At 49.9% G+C, this 23,195-nt stretch overlaps 8 protein-coding genes across 8 annotated transcripts; 2 read left to right on the forward strand and 6 right to left on the reverse strand.

The window, feature by feature from the left end:
- Positions 1–2,504, reverse strand: K441DRAFT_659354 (D-arabinono-1,4-lactone oxidase). The gene has a single exon (XM_067648515.1). The coding sequence runs from the start codon at positions 2,080–2,082 to the stop codon at positions 310–312; it is 1,773 nt and encodes a 590-aa protein (XP_067504414.1). The 5' UTR covers positions 2,083–2,504; the 3' UTR covers positions 1–309.
- Positions 2,505–4,047: 1,543 nt separating this feature from the next.
- On the reverse strand, positions 4,048–5,412 carry K441DRAFT_91429 (uncharacterized protein). Its single transcript, XM_067654537.1, has one exon. The coding sequence runs from the start codon at positions 4,976–4,978 to the stop codon at positions 4,358–4,360; it is 621 nt and encodes a 206-aa protein (XP_067504415.1). The 5' UTR covers positions 4,979–5,412; the 3' UTR covers positions 4,048–4,357.
- A 781-nt stretch (positions 5,413–6,193) lies between these two features.
- On the reverse strand, positions 6,194–6,556 carry K441DRAFT_686955 (uncharacterized protein; the record flags this gene model as incomplete). The annotated part of the gene is made up of 1 exon (XM_067652040.1): positions 6,194–6,556. The coding sequence occupies one exon, from the start codon at positions 6,554–6,556 to the stop codon at positions 6,194–6,196; it is 363 nt and encodes a 120-aa protein (XP_067504416.1).
- A 2,597-nt stretch (positions 6,557–9,153) lies between these two features.
- On the forward strand, positions 9,154–12,518 carry K441DRAFT_91531 (uncharacterized protein). Its single transcript, XM_067654538.1, has 3 exons — positions 9,154–9,335; positions 9,384–11,099; positions 11,154–12,518. Exons 1-3 carry the CDS (start codon positions 9,245–9,247, stop codon positions 12,338–12,340), a joined length of 2,994 nt encoding a protein of 997 aa, XP_067504417.1. The 5' UTR covers positions 9,154–9,244; the 3' UTR covers positions 12,341–12,518.
- A 714-nt stretch (positions 12,519–13,232) lies between these two features.
- K441DRAFT_558554 (WD40 repeat-like protein) lies at positions 13,233–14,963 on the forward strand (the record flags this gene model as incomplete). The annotated part of the gene is made up of 3 exons (XM_067643415.1): positions 13,233–13,257; positions 13,313–14,097; positions 14,163–14,963. 3 exons carry the CDS (start codon positions 13,233–13,235, stop codon positions 14,961–14,963), a joined length of 1,611 nt encoding a protein of 536 aa, XP_067504418.1.
- A 198-nt stretch (positions 14,964–15,161) lies between these two features.
- K441DRAFT_686958 (uncharacterized protein) lies at positions 15,162–15,675 on the reverse strand (the record flags this gene model as incomplete). The annotated part of the gene is made up of 2 exons (XM_067652041.1): positions 15,162–15,466; positions 15,633–15,675. 2 exons carry the CDS (start codon positions 15,673–15,675, stop codon positions 15,162–15,164), a joined length of 348 nt encoding a protein of 115 aa, XP_067504419.1.
- A 1,030-nt stretch (positions 15,676–16,705) lies between these two features.
- Positions 16,706–18,902, reverse strand: K441DRAFT_677152 (uncharacterized protein; the record flags this gene model as incomplete). Its single annotated transcript, XM_067651036.1, has 5 exons — positions 16,706–17,100; positions 17,146–18,217; positions 18,278–18,320; positions 18,429–18,456; positions 18,518–18,902. 5 exons carry the CDS (start codon positions 18,900–18,902, stop codon positions 16,706–16,708), a joined length of 1,923 nt encoding a protein of 640 aa, XP_067504420.1.
- A 786-nt stretch (positions 18,903–19,688) lies between these two features.
- On the reverse strand, positions 19,689–20,853 carry K441DRAFT_659362 (uncharacterized protein). The gene has a single exon (XM_067648516.1). It carries the CDS (start codon positions 20,579–20,581, stop codon positions 19,862–19,864), a length of 720 nt encoding a protein of 239 aa, XP_067504421.1. The 5' UTR covers positions 20,582–20,853; the 3' UTR covers positions 19,689–19,861.
- Between the last annotated feature and the right edge of the window lie 2,342 nt (positions 20,854–23,195).

The raw sequence follows: 23,195 nt of genomic DNA on the forward strand, positions 1-23,195 counted from the left end.
TGTCCTTAAGATCCCACCGTTGATGTATTTGAGCTATGCAGATTTAGTCTCATTTATTTTAAAAAGGGTGCGTGGCAATCGAATTGGGGGTAATGCAAGCCTCGAAGGCACATAGGATATAGTGAGAAATTCTATGAATATTCGTCAGTGCTAATGCTGAAGTTTTGGAGAGAACGACTTCTCCCCTTCTACTAATGCATGTTATACGTTAAGCCATTCACAAGTCATGACTGCGTCCATCGTCTTTCAACCGCACCTTAACCCACCTAGAGTGTCATCCCGGTACCATGCCAGCAGATGCCCTACATCTTATCGAACACCCTCGTCCCCGTAAACCCCTGTCGCGTTCCCATGTTTCCGTCCTTGCAGTGCATCGACCTCATCCTCCTCCATATCCTCCCTCAAGCTCTCAAGCAACACGCTCGCCTCCGCCTCGGCCCCAACCATCAAATCAAAGCTCTCCTCGCTCTCGCTACGCCCACTCCCCATCCCAGCCCCGCCATCCCACCACCTCGCCTGCTCCCCAACCCACTCCACACCGCCTCCCCTCTTCGGCCTCCTCACCACCTCCTTCTCCTCCAGCGCCAGCACAGGTAGTTCTGCTCTCGGCGGCAGCACAGTCCTCCGATGCCAGTCTCCCACAAACATGCCCTCCGGATCCACCTCCGCGCGCACGCGCAGATACGCCGCCATATCCTCGCCATACAAAGCGGAGAGCACCCCATGCGTGACGCCATCGGTAAAATTCTTCGCCCAATGCGGGCGCCCGCCCATCTCGCGCATCAGCCACTCGAACGCCTGATAGTATCTCCGCAAACAGGGCGGATCCTGGCCGTACGGCCGGTAGAGCGTCGCGTTCAGATACAGCGTCGGGCCGTCGCGGACCGTGTTGTCGAGGAACGGGCGCGGGTCCGCGGCCGAGGTGTCCGAGACGCGGACCTCGATCGGCGAGTGGACGAAGACGCCTAAGGGGTCGAACGGGATGCGGGCCGTGTCGGTGTCGCCGTTGATCCAGGCGGTGAGGCGTGTGAGGGCTTCGGGGCCTTTGTGCAGCGGGAGCGCCCACTCGTTCACGAACTGCGAGTAGAGACAGTTCATCAGAAGGCCTGAGCGGAGCTCCTCGACGGCGGAGGTGGTGAAGCCATCGTGAAAGCCGTACTGCATGCCGAAGACGAACCATTCGATGGATGGGAGGAGGCGCGGGACGTACTGCGCTGCCCAGAGCAGGGTGTGGTAGGTGTGGTAGCCGATGCTGCCGCCGTACCAGTTGTGTTTAGGCTGGCAGAAGGGTTTTGTGGTTTTCTCGGCACGCCAGACGACCGCGCGGAGCGTGTAGGGCAGCCACCACACGCGCGTGTATTCGGTCTGGGTCCAGAGAGTGCGCTCCCAGTTTCTGAGAACGGTGGAGGCCGCGAGGATCGTTTGGAACCATTCGATGTTGCAGTTCTCGATCATCTCAAACTCTACCTCCACGATGATTCCCAGTGCGCCCAAACTAACCAGCGCGGCGCGAAAGAGCTCCTCATTCTGCTCCTTTGAGCACTTCACTGCCTGGCCGTTCGCCAGCACAATCCGCAAACTCTTCACCGACTGCGAAAGCAAGCCATGAGATAGCGAGCTGCCATGCGTCGCAGTCGCAATAGCACCCGCAATCGACTGATGATCTATACTTCCCAAATTACGCATCGTAAGCCCATACTCTTTTGCCTTGTTATTCAACTGATGCAACCTGATACCCGCCTGCACCAGCAAAGTCTTCTTCTCCGCATCAACCGTCAAAACGCTATTGAAATCATCCAGATTCACCATCCATGCACTTGTGCAAGTGAGATCTGACGGCGAATGTCCGGATCCTACTACGACGACGCGCCTGCGCAGCCGCCGCGCGAGCGTCACGACCTTCTGGACTTCAGCGAGCGTCTGCGGCCGGATGTACAGCTCGGGCCGCGAGTGGAAGGTCCGCGCCCATGTGTGGTGGGTGTGTGTCTGCGAGGCGCGGAAGGGGACCGTGGGATCGAGCTTCTCAAGCTCGATGGAGAAGCGCGACGCCATATTTGTCGGGGGGAGCGGGGTGAGGTTCATATTCGGGTTTCGCAATTATATTCTGCGGTCCTCGGCTCCTTCCTCGGGTGGCGGAGGCAGGTGCGAAGGCGGTACCTGGGGACTCAGATAACCAGGATGGCTGTCGCGCGCAGCCAGAAGTGTCTGGTGGTGATGGTGGTCGCTGCGGGCATGGTAGCGTATGGTTCAGACACTAGACGAGTAGATGGAGGGGTTTGTTTAGATGGTTGTTGTTCGATATGAGGGTCTACCTTAACTCGGTTTAGCTGCCGAGGAGCTAAACCTTTTTTTTTTTGAAATCATACACGTTTCAGCTGTCTACATGGCGCCATGCCGGGTCCTCTATCCTGGGTAACACCCGTCTCGTTTACAAGCAGTGATTCCGTGAGGCCTCCGAGGAGCAAATAAAGCTTGGCATTCCGTCATTTTGTCGTGACCTTCTCATCAGTCGTGTAATGTTCACCTTCTGTTACAGAGGTCTGGCCCATCATTTAAGTAAGCTGTCCCGCTTGTCAGCAAAGATGGCCTTACGGTTAGTAACACTGGCCTTACGGTTAGTAACACTGGCATCCCGACAAATCCCGCAGTCAAAGTACCTCCGAGCTTGGCCGATAAAACGCCGCTTGGGCAATACTGCCGCTTCATAGCTTTTTTCGGCCGTCACTCGGCCCATATCTCGCGCGAGCTTTAATAATAAGCAACAAACGGTAGGATTTCTTTATTCTCGAAGATGTATATTAGATCATCCGTCTCTCACTGCCACATCTAACCCCTTGCTTTCAAACATCAGTAATCTGTATTTAGTTTACTAAAAGGCGACCTGGATCTTCACAGCTTAACAAATCATTACAACATTATTAACGAATAAATATCTCATCTTTCCCTTACATATATTTCCTTCTATAACCCCTTCACACATCTTCGCCGCGGCAAACATCTGATTCTTCCAAACCGTCATCTCATCCAGCAGCCTTTCATCTTAAAGCAAACCCAACACTCAATCAACCCTTCAAACACCACCAAAATGACCTCCCAAGTCTCCCGACAGCCCCCTTCATACACTGCCAGCACCCAGTCCGCCCCAAAAACCGAACACACAAAACGACCCTCTCTTCTCTCGCTAAAGCACCTCTTCAAGAACTGGTCCCCCGACCTCCTGCGCGCTCGTGATGGTGACGGTGACGACTATAACTTTACTAGTGGTCGCCGTAGGGGTGCGGGGGATTACAACTTCACGAGCGGGGACAGGAGAGGGGCGGAGTAAGCTGTAGAGAAGACTATCGAAAGGAGAGTAGAGGTGGAGTGGGTACGAAGGGGGAATGGGGTTAGGGAAGCGGAGAGTTGAGAGGAGGGATTGATGTGATGGGGTAGGATATGGAAGGGACGAAAAAGAGGAGATAGAGGGGTGGGAGGAAGTGGCAGTAGGAGCCAGGGTAGGGCGTTGGGGAGGCTTGTCTGGGGATTGGATTAAATTCTTTAGGTGGAGATATCAGGTCAATGCGTACCGGTCAGGCTTGCCCGAAGTGTGGAGGGAAAGGGGCTTTGGGGTAAGAAGTGATAAAGTTCGGACTTGACTCGGGAGTTCTGGGCGTTAGAGGAGAGCGATGAGTTTTGGATTTGGACACACGGCGCTTGTAAAATTTTCTGATAATAATTGGACCGGAGAAAAAGGGGCATAGAGAAGTACGATGGTTGCAGGATTCATCCGTACTCTTAACAACCGGCTGAGTGTTTGTCGTCTTGGTTCCTTCCATGAGAGGATGAGTGAACACCTGAGACCCCCCCGGCCATGAAACTAAGCCGTACTTTTCATAAGTTGGTCTGGAATTAAGAAAGAAACCCGTGCATAATACTCTAACGCTGCCCCCTTATCGCAGCAAGCAAACCAGAACCTTGACCTCCTGCCAACCTCAATCATCAATCGCCACTCCGCCCAGCATCCTTAGCCCTACCTTTCTCTCATACCTAGCCAGTAAAACACCAAACCACAAGCCTCCGTCCAAATACCCCAGCTCAAACATTCATAATCCCGATCCTCGTGTCCGCCCCCGGCGACCCCAGCGCCGTCCCTGGGAGAAACCGCCCGCCGTCGGCCTCACTCAACACTACAATCCCTAGCGCATCCCTTCCAAAATGACCCCCTCTGTATCTTTCAAGGCGTCACAGTCTTCGTCCACCCACCCAGCGCCCCAACCTGCACCCCACTCAACATACGCCTCTGCTGCTGTTGCTCACCTCCTCACCTCCCTACCCCTGCCCCTGCCGCTCCCTCCCCGTCAAACAGCTCCCACCCATCCTAACTCTGTTCCCCAGCTCCAGCGGACTCCTCGCTCCCGCAGCGCCGTCGAGACCGAAAGGGCCGTTCGGTTCCGTAACGGTTGAGTCGGCAGCAGAGTTTGAGTTCGAGTTCGAGGAGCGTGTATTGCGGGTGTGCCGCGCGTCGAGGGGCGCGCTGGAGCGCGCGAAGCTGTCGGCGGCGCCTTAGTGCGCTTGGTGCGTTCTGACGGCCTGATGTAGGTGATTTATTAGATCCGGTCTGAGGATCAACGAAGGTGACCGGTCGTGGGGTAAGTACAGTTGCCGGTTGAAAAGTGGTTGAGGAAATAGCTGGCTCGCTTTGAGGTTGAGGTTGTGTTTTAGCCTGAAAGTTGTCTGACGTTGGCTGAGAAAGATCTCTCTTGGGATGGATATCGACTGGAACTGAAGAAGCATTTTGAGTAAACGGACTATTTGGGCTCGAATTATACTGAAAACCGTTTGCAGTGGCCATGTCTAGGTGATAATAGTAGCGTATCTGCGAATGCTTTATGAAAGATAAAGCGTCTGAATGCGATGAGGTAAAGACTGCAGTGAAGATGGTGAGACGAAAGAAGAAAATCAAAAGTAAACATGGACAAACACACATTGGCATAAACATATGTTAGATGGCGGGGAGCGGAAAGATCTGGGATGGCAGCAATGCTCAGGAAATGCGGCCTTGCCTGCTTCAGTCCATCTGAGAGTGCCTTGGTTTCCTTCTTCCACTTTTTATTGAAATGGAAATGAAACTTCAGCTTGCTCAGCCTTCATTACCTGAACGATCTGTTAATCAGTCTGTGATTTGCTTATCCAGAACTTAACACGACGATTGAGCTCTGAAGAATCCATAACTCAGGCCAGAGGTTTCTTTTCTTTTCTTTTCTTTTCTCTTTATTTTTTAATTTTACAATTTTTTATCACTGGGAGATGGCTGCTGGAAGTTTAGAAGTTGATTCATGGTTGGTATGAGTTGAGGTACTGAGGGGAGCCGTCTTGAAAGAAGGGTACGTTACGACCCTTTCATAGGGCAACCGGGGCCCAAGCTCCATTACCGCTGGTCACGGTCACATTTGAATATTAAATATCAGTTGCAAGTTTAGATTTCGAGGGGAAAAGTTATAATTAAAAGCTATTTGAAAACCCCTCCTAATAACCTCCGTCATGCAAGTATTCCAATCGTCCTTCGGGTATAATACTGAAAATAGCCCGTCGTTGAAGAAGGTGAAGGTCCAGTTCAACGACTCCTCCACCAGCTGCGCATGTCCTTCCCAAGTTTCCGCAAAGGAAGCGACGCTCAAGCAAGGAGAACATCATCGCGAGCGGTTAGCTCAAGCAACGATACCTCAACCCGCAAGCATCGAGCTCCCACGACACCTAATTTTGCCCTTTTTCCCATCGCACATGCGCAAATACAAAGTCCCAGGGCCAAGCTTGATGGACCGATCCGGAATTTGGAGCCTCAACCCAGCCGAATTAAGCACCAAATCCTTTCACTGCTACAAGTCCACGCTCGGTTTGTCCCACGCCTTTGATATGGCTGCCAGAGTCGCCGAGATGTGAGAGAATTAAGATGAATTCGTTAATAACGCCATCACCACTTCAAACGAATCGAAAATGTTTGCAAGAGCGCGCCGGCCGTGAGCGAAACGTCGGCAAAGGAGAGTATTGTATTGCTATGGACAGAAGCCCAACACCGCTAGTCGAGGATCGCAGGGAAGAAGCATCAACCTGCTGCAAATGTACAAAGTCATAAGCCTAGCACCGTCACGCCATCTTTCGCCAACTTGCGCAGGGTGGAGAGGGGATGTGGAACTTGTTGGAGGTGGGTGGGCTGTCATGGATCTACATAGTCGATGTCGTTGAATAGATCCATGACCACCTTCAACATTGGTTCACAGAGGCTTACTTCATCACCGACCTCGCCTCCGAAGAAGCGAAGTCGTTGAGCTTCCAAGGCTTCCTCCTGTTGCCGGCGGAGGCAGTCCTGCCATGCAGGATACGTTTGATGCCAATGATTCGTAGAGCGGCTCGCGAGAGGAAGTGGAGAGGGTGAGGGTTGAAGAAAGGATGCAGATGAAGAAAGGAAAGATGCGCTCGAGTCGATAGAATTGGTTCGATAGTGCAGTGAGCGTGCTTTGCCAGCGTCGCGATGACGAGGCCGACTCCTTATCCGCTTTCGATTGTGTCTTTGTCCCATGTTGATAGATTGCAGCAGAAGAGTGGAAAAGTCTTTGAGTGTGCAGAAATCTAGGTAGGGTACTTACAGGGCATCTTTATACACGGAGTCCGGAAGGAGAGTCAGAAGGACGAGTAGTGAGTCATAGCCACAAAACATGTGGTGTGAGTAAAACCGGAGTGGGTCCGTGCACGCGTTGGGTCTTGTGGCGAAGTTCGAGAAACGTCATACGCGGCTTATCATGATTGTTCGACCTGTGTCCATCATCTCTCCAATCATTTCTAATCCATGCCGGAACAACCTTGACACGCCCTGGTTAGCAACAGTTGGGTTTTGATCACATAAATGATGCGTGTGCCTGGTGCCGCAGTATTCGTCGTCAAATTGTGGCTTGGCCGCGCGAACGTGTTCTTAAACAGCGTGAACGGTAACTTGCCGTTCCGTCCTCATGCTAGCCTTCTTTAAATTAGTGGCTGTGCATAACAAATCCCATTGAGACACATCTCGTGTTCATCGCACTGATAATGGTGTGTTGGAAAATATTTCTGCCAGCTGATTGGCTTGCTTGCGTACGCAGCTGTTCGCCATCGTGGACGACTCTCCGACTTCGAAAACTTGTCACAGTTGGTGTTGTCGCCTGATAATTTGCTCAGACTTGAAATTAAGAGCATGCGAGTAGTCAGTGTCGCCTGGAAGTTCGTTGAGACAGTTGTTGGGGATGCCTTGTCTGTTGCCAGTACCGTCTTCAATGCCGAAGTTGCTATCTTTATGGGAGGCAGCAAGATGGACTCAGCATTTCTGCGCGGCATTGGTGAATCTTTTCTGCCTTCGAGTGTCAAACCTGGGTTTGTCCAATGGTGATGCCTCACGCCTGTTGGAGCCCTTGCGGGTTTCAAAGACGTGACTCATCTTGAATGAAGCCATGATCGCGAACGATGCTGAGTTTGCATCAAGAAACCGGAGCCGAAGATGAGAGTTGACAGGAGTACCCATCCGAAGTCGGAAGACCCTCAAGAAAAGGACTTACCCTCTTACAGCAGTCTTTACAGCAGTGTTGTATGCTACCGTAGAATACCCTCTGCTGACCAGCACAACCTACAATGCGGCACGTCCAACCGCGCGACCATATGGCTTCCACATAAAGCTTCCCGTATAAACCTTTCCATGTAAAGCTTTCCGTATAAAGCTTCCCACGCGGAGAGTAATTCTCATGATAAGCCGAAACAGCAGTGAATGATGCGGATGATGTGGTTGCAACGGAGTTGAAAAGATTAAGTTCATAGAAAGTACGAGCTCGTAAGACAAATGGCTGGGTAGAAATGAATAATAGAAAGTTATATATTAACTTTTACTCCAAAAGCAGGGTCGTATACTATAGTGCAGATGAATTAATTAGGCAATAGCTCTTTGAAGCCAATCCGGTCCACTCACGCTGTGCCACCAAGGCTTGCGGCTTTCTGCATCAAGTCTACCAATAAGACTTGTTGAGGAGGTCACAAGGGCTTAACTGCCGGGAGGGGCCTAACTTTTCCTTGAGGAAACTAAGTGATAAATATTATATATTGCTTGCACCGCCGCCTTGCAAGGCTTGCTTGAGGTCATAGTAGTTGAGAATTCTATAATCATTGCGCCGGTACACGGAGAAAACATGTATCGACATCCTAGGCCTCAGCCTTGTGGGACATATTCCGGTTCAACTTAAAGTGATTTTGCGACGGCGGGATTTCTCCAATATATTTTATCACACCTTCGATTGGCCAAGAGAAAGTGCCGTCGTTTGCAGTAAATATAAAATACAATGTCGGTTCCACCAGTGGATTTTGGATAAGCTTCGAGGGGCCATCTGCAGGCTTTTCAACTTCGGCTAGTCGCAGGGTCCCTGGATTTTCGAGCGCCAAAAATAGAGAGGTGGGCCAGCTGAAAACCCCCCATGGCGGTCCAGGAAAAAGCCGGTCAATTCCTCGTCGAACATTTGCTTTCTTTGCCAAAGAACAATTGGCGTAGTGTTATTTTGTTGGCAAATCTCTTGCCGGCATTGATAAGGCTGAATAGGCCGTGTAAACATGAGCAATCAATATCTGAAGTGAGGAGAATTCATATTCATGTTCATGTCTGCAAGGCTGGCACACAAGGCTGAATGGCGAGTGCTAAAGCTGGCGAAGTGTGAGTGACCCTTGCGGGCTGCCTACTCTCCCTCTGGCAGCATCAGGAGCCTTGGAGGCTGAATTACGAGATGCATCTTTGCCGTGTGAGGGTGTTGAGGGCAATACGGCGTCGACACTGGTCGGCTGAGCGAGAGGTTCTCCAGCATAATTCATCTGCGGATCAGTGAGACTCGCCTTGCATACAGTTACCCCACGACCTTCCTAGTGATGCCCTAGCTCTTTGCACTGCCACCGCCCTCGATATAGCACTTCGACGGGTCGACCTATCTAGTAATCGTGTTGATGCGGCTCGGGTCCAGTCTGACCGTGCTGCACGTGCGGCTGGCTCTGGGCTGAGGAGACATCCATCTCTCGCGCACATTATTGAGGAGAGCTGTCTTCATCCAGGCCCAATACAATGTTGTCTCAAGCGCGAAGGGGCGCTCCCTGCGACTGACTCCAACAGCCCAGCGTCGGTCGCACGTTATTCTTAGCTGTTCCATCCCCTCGCCCCGCCTCCTCGTTAAGCTCTGCAGTGTGAAGCTCCTTGGCCTTCAACACTGCGATGCCGCCTCCAAAACTCCCCTGGTCAAAGTCGAATCGCTCGCACTCATCTGTTGGCAGTTCTACCGACCATCCCCCCTCTGTGTCATCTGGTAAGTCTCTGAGACATTCTGATCCTCCGTATGCGGCTGAGTAGGAAGCACCGCCAGTAAACCACGAAGCGGCTGCGCAGCGATACCAATCACCTGAGGACCAGCAGCAACAACAACAACAACAACAACCGCAAGGCCCGCAAGGACCCCAAGGCCCTCAAGGTCCCTACAGACAAGTCTACCCCACACGTTCTACAAGCCACAGACTCTCCTCAAACCTCTCCTTGGACCCCCCTCCTCAGGGACCAATAGGCGTAGCTGTGCACCTGGCTGAACAGCAACCAAACCCGAGTGTCGAGAGAACCCCCGAAAATCGACACTCGTATAATCAACCGCCTACCAGCGGGCCATACGTCCAAGAGCCGAAAAAGTCCTTCCGTAGTCGCCTCGGATTCGGGGGACATTCCTCGCGAGAGAGCGAGGACAATTCACGGGCGAGTGCTTCAAATAAAAGCGGACTTAGTAGAAGAGTCTCCGTGAAGAAGAGCGACGCGCCAAGCGTAGACAAATATCAGAACCCAGGGAACGGCCAGCAGAGACTGCAGCCTCAGCCGTGGTCTCAAAGGCAAGGTTCTAGTCCACATTTACCCACCTCGAACGAAGAAGACGAATCCAACCTGGATCCATTCCTTCAGCAAGAAGACCATTCTCCTCAAGTTCCTCCGAAAGATTTAGAGTACCAACAACAGTTTCCGCCAAATCATCACCCTGACCAGTATCGGCCCCCACTCGCTAGGGTTAACACGGAATCCAGCTACCACACACCAGGCGGGGTCGAACATTACAGCCCGGAGCAACACGGTCTGCTACAGCAGCAGCAACCACCACAATACCAGTCCTACTCTCAGCCAGTAGAAATTCAGCAACAACATCAGTACCAAGCATTCCAGCCACCCCCCGCAGGTAGCCCGCATCCTGGGAACGGACAATCCCAGCAATCTGACATTGCACAACAAATTCTCTACCACCAGCAGCAACTGCAGCAGCAGGCACAACAATCGCAGGGACAACAGGATAATTTACAATATCAACAGCAGCAACAATATCCTCCGAACCAGTTGCAACAGGGACAGCAAGAATTCCATCTTCAGCCCGGTCGACCTCAATCGCAGCAACAGCCACAACCACAACAACCGGAGCTCCACCACCCTCAAGCCACCCATCAACTTCCTCCGATTTTACAACAAGATTCTCAGCAGCTAGACAATCAGCATTTACAGCCGCTTCGCCCTGTGTCGCAGCAACAGCTCGCGCCTCCATCTCCGTTAGGTCCGCCATACCAAGCTTACGACCCTCAGCAAGGCCAGCAAATTCAGGGTGTTGAGAACCACATCCAAAATAATCCTTCTCCCCAGGGTCAGAACGCGATGGCACCACCTGGACAGCAACAGCGAAATGCTTTACGCAAGGTTGAACCGGGCCAGCAAAACATCCCAAGTGGGCCATCTCGAGAACCTTCCGCTATTCAGCAGCCTCAGCAAGGTCAAGGTCAAGGTCAGGGTCAGGGTCAGGGTCAAGGTCAAATGCAACCCCTAACGCCCGGAATGCAAACATTTGGAACTAATGTAGTCCCCCCAGTTTCTCAAGGACAGCCATATCGTGGAGCAAGTAAACAAGGGCAACAGGGTCAACAGGGCCAACAAGGTCAACAAGGTCAACAGGTTCAGGAGAGCGATATGGGACGATCGACTCCGCCTCCACGAACGGTCAATGACATGACGGATGAGGAGTTGCATCAAATGATAAAAGATCATGATGTGCTGCGTAAGTCTGGCGCCGGCCTCTATTTTATTTTATACTAATAACTCGTCGCAACAGGAGAGAAATATCAAAAGGTAAAGAGATACTTCTTCGAGCAGCAGACCCAGGTGCATCAACTTCAGAATACCCTCGCTCACCAGCGCCTATCATTATCACGCACATCGTGGGACGACAGCGAATATGCAACAAGGTTCAACCGGCTGGACGGCCTCATCGCTCAACTATCCTTTGCTATACGTAAAGACTGGAAAACAATACCAAACTGGCTGCAGGGAGTCGTCAATAGAACAGCGGTGGAGACAGGTAAACAAGAAATGACTGCTGTGGGTCGTGCATTTATCTCTTCCTGGATAGTTGACGAGATTTTCGAAAAATACTTCCATCCGGATTTGGAGCCCGGTCTGTCAACACAGCTTAAAATGATACAGCTGAACATTCGGAAGTTTGCTCCCACGGCTCAATCAGGTGAAGAAGAAGAAGCTTTAGTTACCAAAGTTATTAACTGGCGTCTTGCTACTCTCGAAGGTTTAACAGAACTCCTACGCTCGTCACAGTCCGCGACAAATCGCCAACGCCTAACCGAGGGATTGAACGAGAAACTAATCGCAGCTCTACAAATGCATCTTCAGGAACCCGCGCCACCAGATATCCAAGGTGGCGTGCCCATGATTGTGGAATTGGCTGTAAACATCGCTCAGCATCTACCACTTGAGAGTCGGGAGGTCCACATCGAATACTTCCCTCCAGGTCACGGCCTAGTGGCGGACTTTATGAAGATGGAAACCGGCATCCCTGCCTTAACCAGCCCAATCATCGACCCCAACGCCGATGCAGACAGGGCATCGTTGAAGAGCATAGCTTCGGACATGCGCGACTCAGCTAGCTCGTCAATAGCAGAACAAGAAAATCCCTCGGGCCAGCCTCAAAACCAAAACCAAGGCAACAACCCTGGTGCTAACATGCTTATGAACAAAGACCCTGGGGAGAATAAGCGGGGCAGGAGCATGTTTGGCGGTCTAATGGGGCCAAAGAAAGGCACCAACACGCCTCCACAGCTCGGGAAACAGCAATCTTCCACCGTTGGCGCAGGGGGTAGCCAGGTGTCGCTGACGCAGCAGCCGCCGGGCAGCTCGAACGGGCCGAAGGAGGAGCAGCCGCCACCGCGAGTACGGATGGCTGTAGGCGTGGCGGTGCAGATTCGGGGGAAGAGTATTCTGATTAAAGCGCCTGTGTACAGCACATAAAGCCCCATGTGCTCGCATCACTTAGAATGGTAATAACGGTAACGAATGGTTGGGGAAGGAATAGTGAGGATGTTGTGATGACTTTTTGGGGACGTGAATTTTCGAACTTTTTTTGGATAAAATGTGACGATGATAGCGTGTTGGCTTGGTGCTGTGACGAAGTTCTTCTACATGTGCATGCCGATACCCTCATTTCGATCTTCCGGTTGGTGCATTAGCGGTTTTTTTGAGCGCGTTCACGAATTTGGAGGAAGGCTTTATGTAGGACACCGCTTTTCTTGTGTAGAGCGTTTTTCTTCTTAGAGTATAGGCTTGAATGTTTTCTCGTCGATGCTCGATTCCTTCTACGCAATTAAATGGTAAGCTATAAGAAGGATTTGAGCTCGTCAATTATGCCGTATCATTCCCCAGCATGGCTACTTGAAAGGATAGAATCGGACGTATTCGGTATAGCACCTAAAGTGTTACTTCTCTCCATGCTCTACACCTTCCTGTTGAATCCAGATCAGACATGATACCACAATGCAACCGAGCAGTATATCAATTTAGAGAAAATTCTGAATTTTGCTAAGGAACGAGATGTTTCCTTCCCACCACACTCGTTGTAGCTCGGAGGCAGTGAAACTCGAATACATAGTTATTACCTTTGGCTGGACAAGCATCACCAGTATTCGATGATATCAAAGAGTATTGAAGCACTTTGAAGCATATGGATCTTCATTATTAACTGGAGTTATGTGTTTTTGCTTGTAGAGAACGAAACATGATTAAAATATACAACATTGACTGATAGGCTATCTAGTGAAGTAATGCGCTCTTATTGGCTGGATCTTTCATCACCTTTGTTTACAGTTTTCATAAACCACTACGAGAGACTAAACACGCCAATGTCATGGAAGTATCACAACAATTCAAGAGTACGACAAGTAAAACTAAAACTATCCCACGAAAACACTGACACTCGAGCTCCAGCAACCCACAATGCGGTCCCGTCCCCCGACAACCTCCACATCGCCAGTCTCAACGGCGCCCGCCTCCAAATCCGCTCCACCACCTCCTTCGACCTCGTCCGCAGCATCGCACTCCCCGCCGACCAGAACGCGCGCAGCACCGTAATTCGCTGGGCACCCCCAGCCCCTGCCAGCGGCCGCTCGACCCGCGTGCTCCTCTCCGACGACGACAACGCGAGGGTCTGGGATCTGCACGACGAGAAATGGGCCGCGGTGATCAACAACGGCAGCGGCGGCATGGGCAAGATCGCGAACGGCGACTTCGGGCGGGATGGGAATGAGGTGGTGCTGTTCTCGGATTTCGGGGCGAAGGTGACCGTCTGGTCGCTCACCAGCGGCCGCAGTGTCGAGATCAAGGATCCGAAGTTCAGCTCTGCGAAGGGGTTCGGGTATAGGCCGACGACGGGCATGTTTGCACTGCTGTCGCGGCCCGGTGGGCAGGATGTGCTGACGCTGCATGCGCCCGGCACGTATTTCGTGCTGAAGACTGTTACGCTGTCGGCGGTGGATGCGCAGGGCTTGAAGTGGAGTCCAGATGGGAGGTGGTTGGCGGTGTGGGATGCACCGAGCGCAGGGTATAGGATATTTGTGTATACGGCAGATGGGCATTTGTATCGGATATACAGTGGAGCACAGCAGGGGGAGATCAGCGGGCTGGGGATCAAGAGCGTGGAGTGGACACCTCGCGGGGATTTTCTGGCGATTGGAGGATATGATAAGAGGGTTACGCTGCTGAGCACTCGCACGGTACGCCAATCCTCCTCCTGATCTACACTGCTATGATTGGGAAGCTGACAGCTAACTCCCCCCAGTTCTCCCCCGTCGTCTTCCTCGACCACACGCCCACGATCCAACTCACCACCGGCGCCGTCTGGCAAGAAACCGTCTCCGCCTTCCCCGCCCGCACCTACACCGAAACCCCCCAGCCCGTCACTCCCCCCACCACCGCCTCCCCAGCCTCCGACTCCTCCCTCAAACTCGGCATCTCCCTCATCGCCTTCAACGCGGACGGCACCCTCGTCGCGACCCGTGACGACGCCACACCGTCCACCGTCTGGCTCTGGGACCTCACGCAACTGGCCCCGCGCACAGTGCTGATCCAGCACGCCCCGGTGAAGCAGCTCCTCTGGCACCCCGCGATCCCGGATTTGCTAATGATCCAGTGTGCACACGACGATCCAGCGCTGTATCTATGGAGCGCGGCGCTCGGCACGCCAGAGGTGCTCGCTGTCCCGTTGCAGAAGGAGACGGGCGCGGCGGGGGCACGGCTGGAGGCTAGGTGGTTGCCGACGGCGAGGGATAGGAAGCCGGCATTGGTTTTTGGGCACGCGCAGGGGTATGTGCTTGTGTGGCTGCAGGGAAAAGATCCGATTCTGAGGCTTGAGAGGGAGGGAGAGGAGGGCGAGGGTGAGGAGGGCGAGGAGGGCGAGGGCGATAGTGAGGACTCGCTGTATGATATTTTGACCGGCAGGACGCCGCTGCCGAACGCGGAGGATACAGGGAGGTGGGAGGAGATGGAGGGGGATGACAGTGGCGAATTGGAGGATACGTTTCGGGAACGGAGGAGGGGGAGGGAGGAGCTGAGGGAATCGGGATTGAGTGAAATGTTTTAAGGGTTGGACAGGAGAGGTGTTTGGCGTTAGGCGTGGGTGCGATGATACCCGTTTTGTGTGGTTTATTAATGCATTTATTCATGGACTTGTTATAGCGGAAGAACTGCCATTGCGTTCATATTCTTGTACACTTTCCCATATCCGGTTTACGGGTCATTTCCCAAAACTACGAATACAATTTATGAAATTCCAACCCTCTCACTTACTACTCTCCCCCTCCCTAAAGCCCCACCGTCCCGTCTGATCCAGCCCGAGCGGGTTATCCCCCGTCTGCAGCTTTCCACCTATGCTCTCCTTGGTGTGCTCGTAGCTATCCTTGTTATTACCGCCCAACACCTCCATCTTTTCGTCTTTGCTACCCACGATCGGGCCAAGTACTGGTTTAGTGATCCGGCCGACTGCGTTGGTGAGCGGCTTTGTGATGGTTTCGACGCCCACGCCGATGGGGCGTAAGCCTGTGCCCAACGCGTTGCCGATCGGGTCAAGGAGGGGAGCTAGGAGGCCTGGGTGTGTTAGAGGTGGTGTCTTTGAAGATAGGATGAGACTAGATGTGATGGAGTAGGATATGATGCAACATGAAAAGATAGGATGTATGGCAATGTATATTAGATGAGAATATTGGAATTCGATACCAAATGCAAAGTTCTTTAGAAAAGTAGAAGTACATACCTCTTTGACCCTGTTCCTGTTGGTCGTTCTCTTTAGAAGACATGTTGATAGAAGTTTGATTATAGTAGTGATGTGGGTTAAGGTATTTGGATTTATTTGTGGTTAACAATTAGATGCTTCAGGTGTTGCTTGATATGTGTTGTAGATGATGGGCGCTTACATGCGATTGTTGTGGTATTTAAAGCAAGAATTCAAGGTCATGGACGATGACGTCGTTAGTAGCCCCAGTGACTTTTTAGTGTTTCGCGGGGCTTACAGGTCAGAACACCTCTGACCGCATTTACAATCGCTTCGGAAAAGGATAGGTTTATGTCAGCGCCTACTTAAAGGAGTGGTCGGCCCATCCTCTTGTCGCTCTCGGTACCTTCACCGAACCTTAGTCTTACCACCCCTTCTAACTGTGTGTCTTTGTCTTCCTAATGCCAACTACTCGCCTACCCGTTACATTTGCTTATTAATACCAAAATGGCGGCACGGGAATTAAAATGGCTGCTGCTGCCCCGAGAATGGGGAAAGGAGGAGCGCTATACACCGCTGCCGTTTAGCACGCTATCGCTGAACGAAACCTATGCTTACCACCCCTCGGAAGCCTAGACTCTGATCTAAAGGCGAGCCATAAATTAAGCTCGGATACGTTGGAACTCTAAACTTTGCCGACATTCTTGAGCGTTTTAGGCTCTAGCCCTTCCTAACCTACAATCGAAATTTAGCCTTCTTGACGTCGCCAGTGCTACGTACGTCTTCGATATCCGCCGTGCCTAATTACAGAACATGGCAATTACGGAAGCAAAGCTATTCGACATTCCTGGCTTCAACGAGACTCCGACGATCAAGGATTTAGAGGAAAGCGTTTACTGCAGGCGTTTGCGCGGTACTAGTTGTGCAAAAGTGCAAGTGTAAAGGAAGGAGATCTGTAAGGCGAAATCTAGTTCAAAAAAGGAAAGCAGGAGGAGGAGAAGAAGAAGAGAAAGAGGGAAAAAAGTACGAAAGCATGAGACCAAGATAAAAACCGAGCCAACCCACAGTACTCTTACAGCATCTAAGACGAGAGCTTCTTAGAGTCCCCTCACACTCTACCACTCGCAAAACATAATAGGATGCTGATGAATAGCCCAAAGCCCCATATCGCACTCCTTCCCTTTCCCTTTATTCTCCCCGTCTTCCTTGCACTCAATCGGATCCTTCTCACCATCACAGAACAGCGCTCCAACACTGCTCCCATCATTCATGTATTTGCAGTCCGTCCCATCAATCTTCAGCGGATAAGTACCACCGGGCCAGCCGGGGTGTTCGTAAAGCCCTGGATCGCTATTTCCAGCGCCCACTTTCAATAAGGCCTTATCATCCCTTTCACAGAGCTTGGAGACACCGATGTCCGTCCTGAAGAACAGCCGCGAATTTATATTCCTAGCTTCGTCAATATAATTCTGGAAGATGACAGACAGCGCTTTCGTCTTCTTGGGCGGTTCTGGCTGAGGCGTGGTAGTTGGCGGCTATGGTGTTTCGTCTTTACCCTCAATCGTATATCCGAAGGTACCGCAGCCTGCCTTGATCTGGCCGGACTTGGACATGAGGTCCTTGCCGTCGCCTTTCTGGCTGCACTCGGGGGTTTTGGTGAGCACGGAGAAGGCGGTTTCGCAGTCGATGTAGCAGTCTTCGGGGTTGTAGGGCTTGTTGGGCGCCCAGTCGAGCTTGAATTTGAAGTCTTTAAATTTCTCAGGATCGTCGTCCCGGGGTGAGAGGAGTCCTGATAGGCGCTTTAGCAGCATGCGTCGGTGTGGTGCGGAGTTTTCTAGGTTGCCGTGGACGTCGGCGGTCCACTGGAGGGTCTGGTGGTTGCCGACGGTTGCGCCGCAGAAGTCCTTATATACCTTGTTTGAATCAGAGCTGAAAATATTATTCGGTACCTTGCTGGCGTCGTTGACGCAGTTTACTTCGATGACGGGTGCTTGTTTGTCCTCAATGTCCTCCTTGTCGCCGCAGCCCGGGATTGAGAAGCCCTCAACAGGCTCGTTCTCTTTCTCCTCGGAACCCAAGTCTTCGAGGGCTTCGTTAGGCGGTTTATTGAAGGAGCTGCCATCGCCACGACGGGGTGCTTTTGTCGGCTTTTTACTACCTGCTGCCGGGAGAGGAGGGTATCTCCCTATCTCCTTTTTTGCCCACATCGCCATTGCGTACCATGCAAAGGTATCGGCGTTTTGACCGGGATACCAGGCGTCTCCTCGGAAGTTTCGTAAGACTTTGACATTGTAGGGACCGTATGCGCCCTCTTCAACGGTGAGAGTCCCCGACTTGTAAGTGATGAGAGCGTCGTCGACGAACGGACTCTTTTTAGGCGCGTTCATAAAATAATTCAAATGAGTGATCTCGTGAAAGAAGGTTCTCGCCCTATTGTTCCACTGATCTAAGTGGTCCTGGACCCCTGGTCGCTGTCTCTTAATGTTATTGGTGACATCGCCCAGGGGTTGCAAATTGTTGAAGAACCTCTTGCAGAAGGTGATACGGCTCCAGCCTTCAGTTGGCGCGGAATACGCTTCCATGTTCTTCTTCTCGCCGGGCATTGGGTCTTTTCCTTTTTTGGGCGGCTACAGTAGTTGAGCGTCAGTGCAACGGGACATATATTGTTCCTGAGATCATGTTCTTACGGGACATTTAGGATCCGAAGGCTGGTTGGGTTTGTCGCCACACCTGTCATTTGGATCGCCTGAATTGTCACCTCCGCTACAGGTCACTTTGATCCAGAGATCCCGACCAGGCCACGGTGGGCTCTATGGCGGCCTCTGCCAATTACTATACCAGATCTCTTTAGCCGCATCGTAGATTTCTAGTTCACCAAGTTAGCAACTCTACAGATTGCTGCATGCTGGTAGAGACGGGAACCTTACGTCGTATCTCCTCCCTTCGCTCGTCAGGAGTCTTCGACGGAGCGCCCCACATTTCTTTAGCAGCTTGCCCGTCCCAATCAAAATTCTGCCATAGACCGTCTACATGGGATAGTTTATAGAAATCGTCATATGTAGCTTTGATGATATCAGCCGCAGGTTTGTCGCAGGCGTTCCATCCAAACAGCCGTGTGCCACGGACGTTCTGAGCATCAATCGTGTTTCCACGATCGTCTGTGATGGGAGGATACGGGGGAAACGGATCTTTTGACCAGTCGGGAGCAACATCGTAACCGGTGACATTGTAGTTTACAGTGTCTGCTGCGACACGAGGCTGGAGAAGGGATGAGAGAAGGGGCAGTACAGATATACTGGAACGGAAAGCCATGGTGATGATATGCCCGAGCCCCGGCTAAGAGAAAGAATTGCACCTCGGAGAGTTGCGTAGGTGCTTGTCCACGGTTTTACACATTCACTGCCTGCGGCGGGAGGCATGCTTATACCCACGAGAATACCGGATGACACGTTGTCATTCTACGGACTCATGCCACATGACGAAGAGTCGACGACAATTCAGCCCAGTCTGACGGAGCTGAAGGCTGTTACTATGGGGCAGACTTCGTTTAGGCATCCTTAATCCAACAGCGGCTTGTACATTGAGACTAGCGTTTGCAGAACGTTGAGAGGAGCAAATTTGCGTCACTTGGATTCGCAGAATTGTCCAACGGCGCGGTTCTGCAGGAACAAGACTTGGATCGAGGGATTGAGGCTCTGAGACAGCAGCCTTTTCAAGAATCCCGACATTCGCCCTATGGATTAACGTTAGTAGTGATGACTTTCGCCCGGATTGAGGACAAGATGCGAATGAACGAATTTGGCATGCTTGAAGTTGTTCATCAGAAGTATGGTCTATTTTCGGGCATGATCATGAGATGTGAAACGCCTCCCATCGGTAGCTTCGGCCTGGGGTAGGATTCTAGCTTTTTTAATTGGCCTCGCAATTGCGTCGTGTAATCTTGCTGGCGTGTCGGTCACGTAATGTGGTCCAAGGGACTTTAAAGATTGCAGCAGCGCGTCGCACGCTCTGTATTTGCGATTAATTGATTGCTGATATAGCTAGGGATATCCTGCCTTCAGTACGGACTGATCAAGTTCTGCTTGGTTGATTCATCGTGGTGGCAGTGGATGGTTGCATTGTCTTGGTAAAGATGGGCGACTCGCTTGTGGAATATGTTACTCTGTGTGAGAAATATAGTTCCCACGGGATTCACCATTGCCAGTTCGTGATCATGCACGCTTTCTCCTTTCTCGCACCAGTTGGATCTTTCTACCATAAATTTGAGTCCTTCAAATCTCCGGCAATGTCTTCTGAAACTCTCCAACCTCACCGGTTTCCTTCCGCCCCCAACAGCCTATAAACGCATTGCCCCGATAATCTTCTACACGCCCCCACGCCTTCCCTCGAAATCTGTCCTTAAGCATCTGCGCCTTCTCATCCATGCTCGTGCACAACCGCAACCTCGCCACATCCTCGGGAACGAGCTCTTTCTCGATCTCGACGCCCCACATGTTCGTGTCGAACTCGGAGACTACGAGCCCTCCCGCACTAGGCCACGCTACGCTGACCCAGTGCCGTTCTCGCTTCGTCGGCTCCGGCTCGTCGCTATCATCCAAATCAACAGTATTCACGTCCTCACCGTTCAACAGCCAGTATCGCGCCATCGAATCCCACCACTTCGCGCCTAGCAACAGCAGCCTCTGACAAAACGCGTCCTCCTCCTCGGGATCTTCATGCCTGAACATGGGCGGATTCGTGCGGTCCAGAGCCAGGAAATCCAAGTCCGTGGGCGACGCATCCTCTAGCATGATGACGCCGCCACGAGACGGGTAGCCGTATATTATAATAGTTGGAGTGTCAAAGCTAATGCGGCGAGTTACGTCTTTACTAGAGTCGTAGACGACGTTTGGGCCACATACATAGACATCGCGGGGAGTAGATGTTAGTCGAGCACTTCCAGCGCTGGGTTGTGAGGGTGTGGATTGGAAGTATTCGAACGCCTTCTTCATTTTCGTGAGATCAGGCTTGAATGGTGTCGGAAGCGAAGGGGAGGAGACGACAAGGTAGTCAGGGCCATTTTATGGTGGCACATACCTGGATGAACGTGGCGTTATCCGAAGGTTGAGATGAAACCAGATGGGGCTTAGTACCTATTCTTGGTGAACTATGTAAGACCCTTGGAGTCCGGAGCTCGGCCAGTGTTGCCGAAAGCTCCGGGAGTGCTGGCCAAGGCCCTAAAACCTCGGCTAGTGTAGATATTTTGGCTCCGGCCCAACTTCACTAGGTACAATCTAACTTTTACTGCGCTATATTAAGATGCTATAATATAATTATTTTTTAATTTTAACGTTTTTAAAGGTATATATAAGCTTTATTTAAGATAGTTTTAATAATTTATTACGTTTCTATAATAGAAAAACAGCTTAAAGATAAAGTAAGTTATAGTAGCTTATATTAAGCTTATATTAAGGATTTAATATAGGTTTAAATTTTAGAGAAATAGAGGCAATTTAGAGTAGAAAAAGTATTTATTAATATTTTATTTATATTATTATCTTAAATCTAACTAGACTATATTAGTTCCTACTAAATCCCTTTTAACCTCTATAGAAAATCCCTTTTAGCCTCTATAGAATAATAATAATAGTATAAGGTAATAGGCTCCATACTACCTAAACCACTAAATAAACCTATAAAAGGTAAGTAAGTAACTAGCTTAATACTAGGCACGGCTATATAGAACAATATATATAGGTAAGATAACTTTATCACCTAATAAATAGCTCTATTATAAGCAGCGTAAGTATATATCTAGGTTATATCTATAATTTAATATAGGAATAGATACTGCCTAATAGCCTAAAGACATAATTTTATAATAAGGTAAAGTAACTTTTAGTAATTATAATAAAGATCTAATTAGGGGATATAGAATAAAACCTTTCTCTAAAATAGATATATAAATCCTATTATGGGAATAGAGGAGGTATAAGATGTAAATTATATTTTAGATAAAACTACGTTATATCTATAATCTAACCTTAATAAATTATTAACGAGGTTCTCTATAGCCCTATTTAAGATATAAATATTAGTATAATAGCTATATATAGTACCTTGGCAAATAACGTAGCAGCTTAAAAACCCTATTTCTTAGGATAATCTAAGCTCTTTAGACTTAGATAATAGTAGGGGCGAGGGTTTTAGCACTCCTAATGCTACTCTATAGCTAAATATTATAAAGAGGCGCATTTCTAGTACCATAACTATATATACTAAGGTATAGTATATTAGGCTTAGTAAGCGCCTAACATAGGTGCCATTCTTTTATATTAAGGTAATATCCGGTATATATTTAGCTTCTATCTCTTACACGGCACGAATAGGTTATAGTCCATTTTAAATATATCGATTATGGGGGGTATAGGCCTATAAGGCGGGATCTAGGCGATATCCTAGCGTTTATAAGGCTTTTTAGGCCTAAACTTTGAAGATCTGGCCTGAATCCTACCCGGTACCCCTAATAGGATAGCCCGCCGCTAGACCTAAATAGGACTGTAAGTAACTAATCTAATATACATTATAAGGGGGGTAGGTAGGTAAAAAAAACGACCTATTAAGTGCAGTTATAAGCAATAATGTTATTAACCGTGTTAAACATCTGGTTAAATACCTAAGTTATAGGGTTTTCGGCCAAGCAATATATAGATATATAATATCTATCTCTTACACGGCACGAATAGGTTATAGTCCATTTTAAATATATTAATTATGGGGGGTATAGGCCTATAGGGCGGGATTTAGGCGATATCCTAGCGTTTATAAGGCTTTTTAGGCCTAAACTTTAGAGATCTAGCCTAAATCCTACCTGGTACCCATTAGCGAAGCGCCTACTACCTATAAAGAATTAAGTTAAAACGGGAGCGATTTCCGTAGTATAAACTATGTAATAAAATTAAGACATTATATAAGGAAAGAAGGTAAGGAAGTAAGAAGAATGGGTATATATCGTTAACTTAGTTACTTAGTTAATAAGTTACTACAGTCCTAGCAGAATTTGGTAGACTTGGCAGAATTTAGCAGGATTTGGCAGGTTTAGTAGAGTTTGGTAGGGTTCGGCAGATTTAGTAGAATTTTGCAGAATTTAGCAAACTTAGCAGAATTTGGTAGAATTTAGCAGACTTAACAGAACTTGGCAGAGGTTATAGATATTACTAATATTACGGGTATTGCGAATATAGGATAATCTTGCAGTGGTAGATAGAATATAGCAAAATGCGGTAGATTGTGGCAGAATGCGGTAGGTAGCATATGTAAGGTATTATAGGGTAGTCCCGTAATAGAAAGTATAGAGTCCCTATATTAGGCTTCCCTAGCCAGTATAGGTATACTCCGCTAGAAGTTTAAGTTTAATTAAAGTTATTTGGTTTCCGAGGTGTTATAGTAAAGTTTTACCGTATCTAATATCTATCGACCTAACTGCGCCGTTTATAACTCTGCAAAGCCACAATTATATATATACTATACTACACCCCTATAGAAGAAGTGGTTAGAGTAGCCGTTAGGTAGAATACCGCTAGCGGCTAGGCGGGTTAATAGAATCTTACGTATTATTAACGCTAA

The sequence above is a fragment of the Cenococcum geophilum genome (assembly GCF_001692895.1).
Source record: "Cenococcum geophilum 1.58 unplaced genomic scaffold K441scaffold_19, whole genome shotgun sequence".
NCBI lineage: Eukaryota > Fungi > Ascomycota > Dothideomycetes > Gloniales > Gloniaceae > Cenococcum > Cenococcum geophilum.